The sequence below is a fragment of the Mandrillus leucophaeus genome, unplaced genomic scaffold (assembly GCF_000951045.1).
Source record: "Mandrillus leucophaeus isolate KB7577 unplaced genomic scaffold, Mleu.le_1.0 Scaffold630, whole genome shotgun sequence".
NCBI lineage: Eukaryota > Metazoa > Chordata > Mammalia > Primates > Cercopithecidae > Mandrillus > Mandrillus leucophaeus.
In genome coordinates this window covers 349044-353426 of record NW_012106809.1, presented here as the reverse complement: position 1 = coordinate 353426, position 4383 = coordinate 349044, and the positions used below count along the sequence as shown (strand labels likewise).

General features: G+C 50.1%; 1 protein-coding gene across 1 annotated transcript in view; it reads left to right on the top strand.

Annotated features, from left to right (window-relative positions):
• The window catches only part of ABHD16A (abhydrolase domain containing 16A), a 15940-nt gene that overhangs the window by 6646 nt on the left and 4911 nt on the right, over positions 1-4383 (top strand). Inside the window, exons 6-8 of the mRNA XM_012000505.1 lie at positions 2716-2789; positions 3005-3127; positions 4222-4336. Of these exons, the coding sequence (XP_011855895.1) occupies positions 2716-2789; positions 3005-3127; positions 4222-4336 (312 nt within the window). The remainder of the gene's footprint in view (positions 1-2715; positions 2790-3004; positions 3128-4221; positions 4337-4383) is intronic.

The following is a 4383-nucleotide window of genomic DNA, read 5'->3' as shown; positions in this document are numbered from 1 at the left end:
TGAGATGGAGTTTCACTCTTGTTGCCTAGGCTGGAATGCAGTGGCACGATCTCAGCTCACTGCAACCTCCGCCTCCCGGGTTCAAGTGATTCTCCTGTCTCAGCCTCCTGAGTAGTTAGGATTACAGGCACGCGGCGCCCACGCCCACTAATTTTTGTATTTTTAGTAGAGATGGGGTTTCACCATATTGGCCAGGCTGGTCTCGAACTCATGACCTCAGGCGATCTGCCTGCTTGGCCTCCCAAAGTGCTGGGATTACAGGCGTGAGCCACCACGCCTGGCCTCTTTTTTTTTCCTTTGAGACAGTCTCACTCTGTTACTCAGGCCAAAGTGCAGTGGTACAATCTCAGTTTACTACAACCTCCACCTCCCGGGTTTAAACGATTCTCACGCGTCAGCCTCCTGAGTAGCTGGAATTACAGGCGCGCACCACTATGCCCAGCTAATTTTTGTATTTTTAGTAGAGACAGGGTTTCACCATGTTGGCCAGGCTAGTCTTGAATTCGTGACCTCAGATGATCTGCCCGCCTTGGCCTTCCAAAGTGCTGGGATTACAGGTGTGAGCCACTGTGCCTGGCCCACAGTGTTTCTTTTTTTTTTTTCTTTTGAGATGGAGTTTCGCTCTTGTTGCCCAGGCTGGAGTACAATGGCATGATTCCAGCTCACTGCAACCTCTGCCTCCTGGGTTCAAGCGATTCTCCTGCCTCAGCCTCCCAAGTAGCTGGGATTACAGGCATGCACCACCACACTCGGCTAATTTTGTATTTTTAGTAGAGATGGGGTTTCGCCATGTTGGTGAGGCTGGTCTCAAACTCCTGACCTCAGGTGATCCACCTGCCTTGGCCTCCCAAAGTGCTGGGATTAGAGGCGTGAGCCACTGCACCCAGCCCACAATGTTTCTTAGAAGGTAGTTTTCTCTGTATCACAGCAGCTCAGTTCTATAAATGTTTATTTTTGTTGTATACACTGAATACCATGCTATCCTTGTTTGTGGATGGGACAAGGTGGACAGGTATGTCCACTCCTGTGACTGGGAGTACAGCATGGTGCCAGGAGGGAGAAAAGCTGGGGCTCAGTGTCCTGGGAATTTTGCCAGGCCAGCTGGTGCTGAACTGTGATTATCTTTGAGGATGGGCTTTGGGGCCCCGTAAAGCTCTTTTCTGTTATGGGAGGTTTCTGGGATCGAATAGCTATGACCACCGTCATCGCATTCCTGGCTATTCCACACTATTTATGGAGCTGTGTAATGATGCCCTGTACTATGCTACTGGCTGAGGCATTTGGCATACACTTTTCTGATTCTCACGACAGCTGAGCGAGGTGGCATTATTACCCTTATTTGTAAATTGGAGAAAACAGAGGCAAAAAGAGGTTAAGTGACCCATTCGGAGTCATAGAGCAAGAAAGTAGCTAAGTCCAGATTTGAGAGCAGGTCTGAGCAAAGCCTGCCTGAAATTTGCTTTTATTCATCTTGTTTTGCCATTTACCTTTTTGTATAATTTTTCTATTGCTCTCTGTTATTCAAATTATTTTTGAAGTGTCAAAAAATTTCTGTGCAGAAAATGAAAACCCTCAAAATAGAGTGCTGGGAGCTCAGGGGACAATACAGTCAAGTATTAAGACACAGCTAGGCCAGGCGCGGTGGCTCACGCCTGTAATCCCAGTACTTTGGGAGGCCAAGGCGGGTGGATCACAAGGTCAGGAGATCGAGACCATCCTGGCTAACACAGTGAAACCCCATCTCTGCTAAAGATACAAAAATTAGCCCGGGCGTGGCAGTGGGCACCTGTAGTCCCAGCTACTTGGGAGACTGAAGCAGGAGAATGGTGTGAACCCGGGAGGCAGAGCTTGCAGTGAGCCAAGATGGCGCCACTGCACTCCAGCCTGGATGACAGAGCGAGACTCCGTCTCAAAAAAAAAAAAAAAAAAAAAAAAAAAAGACGCAGCTCCCACTGTCCTCAAAAAACATGTGGAGCTGGCGAGGTGGTTCATGCCTACAATCCCAGCACTTTTGGAAGCCGAGGCAGGAGGATCACTTCAGCCCAGGAGTTCGAGACCAGCCTGGGCAACATAGTAAGACCTTGTCTCTAAAGAAAATTTTAAAAATTAGCTGGGCATAGTAGCACACGTCTGTAGTCCCAGCTACTCCAGAGGCTGAGGTAGGGGGATCACTTGGGCCTGGGAGTTTGAGGCTGCAGTGAGGGCTAAGTAGGAGCATCATTTGGGCCTGGGATTTTGAGGCTGCAGCCTCCTCTCTGTCTCACTCAACCTTGGATCTGTCGGTGTGATCTGCTGGGAGATTTCTAAGCCTCTAAGATAGTACCCCATAAGGGACCCAGGTGGGGAATAGACCGTGACCAGCCAGCGGCCCCCTTCTACCCCATCACTCAAAAGCACTAGCACCTTCAGCCACTCCTCCTGGGGGTGGGTCAGGCTTAGTTTTTTAGAAAAGCGGAGTGTTAGGTTCCTAGCTTGGAAGAGGGCAGACAGGCCAGTCCTGATACCTGATGGGGCATACCATCTCGCCTGATTTTCTGGTCCCATTAGAATTTTCCATCTGAGAATTGGGAGGGTGTTGACCTCTGCTTGGTTTCCCCATGATGTATGGGGATCAGACCCCTAGATAACAAAGGTGTTGTTGAGGGTGGGTAGGAGGGCCTCCCCTGAGTTCTCAACACCCCTTTTCCTCCCCTTATACTCTCGTGTCCACTGCAGAGGCAGCTTGCTAACTACAACTTTGACTTCCGGAGCTGGCCAGTCGACTTCCACTGGGAAGAACCCAGCAGCCGGTGAGGTCCCAGTTCTTTTGCTCTATTCCTCCCCTTGGAACCATTCCAGATAATACCTGCCCTGCCCTGTCCCCCCACCTCCATGCCCTCTCAGGTCATAGTGCCTGCCTTCCAGTGCCATTATGTCGTTCCTAGTCCCCCACTGTTCTCCAGATCTCAGACGTCCAGCTTGCTGCTCCTGACCCCATCCTTCCCTGCATCTTTCCCTTCCTCAGGAAGGAGTCTCGAGGGGGCCCTTCCCGCCGGGGTGTGGCCCTGCTTCGCCCAGAGCCCCTGCACCGGGGAACAGCAGACACCCTCCTCAACCGGGTTAAGAAGCTGCCTTGTCAGATCACCAGGTGGGAAATGGCAGGGAGGAGAGGCCTGCTGGGGTGGAGGGGCCATTTCAGGAGGGCTCTGGGAGTGGATGCTCCATTGTAAAATAGCTGTCACTCATTGGGCCTAGTGTCGTATGGTTTGTGTAAATCATTTATGGCAAAGTCATTTTTATCCACATTTATATTTGAAGAAAAGAGGCTCAGAGAGATCTGGAGTCTCAAAGATAGTAAGTGAAGAACTGGGATATGAACAAAAGCTCCTTCAGTGAGGCTGAGAAGGAGCAGTGGGGGTGGGGTGGGGGTGGGGAGGACACCTGTAGCTAGGGCAGGCTCTGGTGGCATCTGTGTACCCATCGTGGCCCCTCTGCCCCGTTGTTATTCCACCTTGGCTCCGGGCCCCTGTTCGCCTCTGTGTCTGCACCTGTGATGAACCTGCCCTGCAAGGTTGCTGAGGAGATTAAGTAAGGTAACATGTTCTGAAGGGCTCCTGCCTTGCCTGGGTGCTTGAGAGCACGTGGTAAATCCCAAATAAAGCTCAGTCGTGGGTACTGATGATGTCAGAAGGAACAGAAATAACCACCTATATCTTACAGTGGAACAGACACTGGGAATTTTCTATTGCTGGGAGTTAGGAGGCAGCTTCTAGAATACCAGGGAACAGGGTGGACTTAGTGGTTGGTCGTTGACAGTGTGCTAATTGGTCAGGAAGGGAAGCCATATTTGAGGTTTTGAATTACAACCATCATTTTTTAAAGTATTATTTATTTGGGGACCTTTAATATGTTGTACTTAGATTTTAAGAAATCATAATCTGATAACTTTGCATTTATTATGTATAGAAAGTACATCATAAAACTCTCAGAATTCTGTACATACAGGATATATGTGTACTGAGCCACAATATAAAATATTTATCTTACAAAGGTTGCACTAAGAAAAGTTTGAAAAACATCAGCCTAGTACATATTTCATTAAGGCTTGAAAGAGGAAAGTAAAGCTGTGAAAGTCAGAGGTGAAGCAGGCCTTACAGTCTGTGAGTGTCCCCAGCACAGTGTCCCCAGCACAGTTCCCACGCCTCACCAGGGTTGGGGTTTGTTAACCTGTGTTCCCCACAGCTACCTGGTGGCGCACACCCTGGGGCGCCGGATGCTGTATCCAGGCTCTGTGTACCTGCTCCAGAAGGCCCTCATGCCTGTGCTGCTGCAGGGCCAGGCCCGACTGGTGGAAGAGGTGAGGCTTCCCTGCCCGCCCATCCCCTATAGCCCTCCCCTCCCACC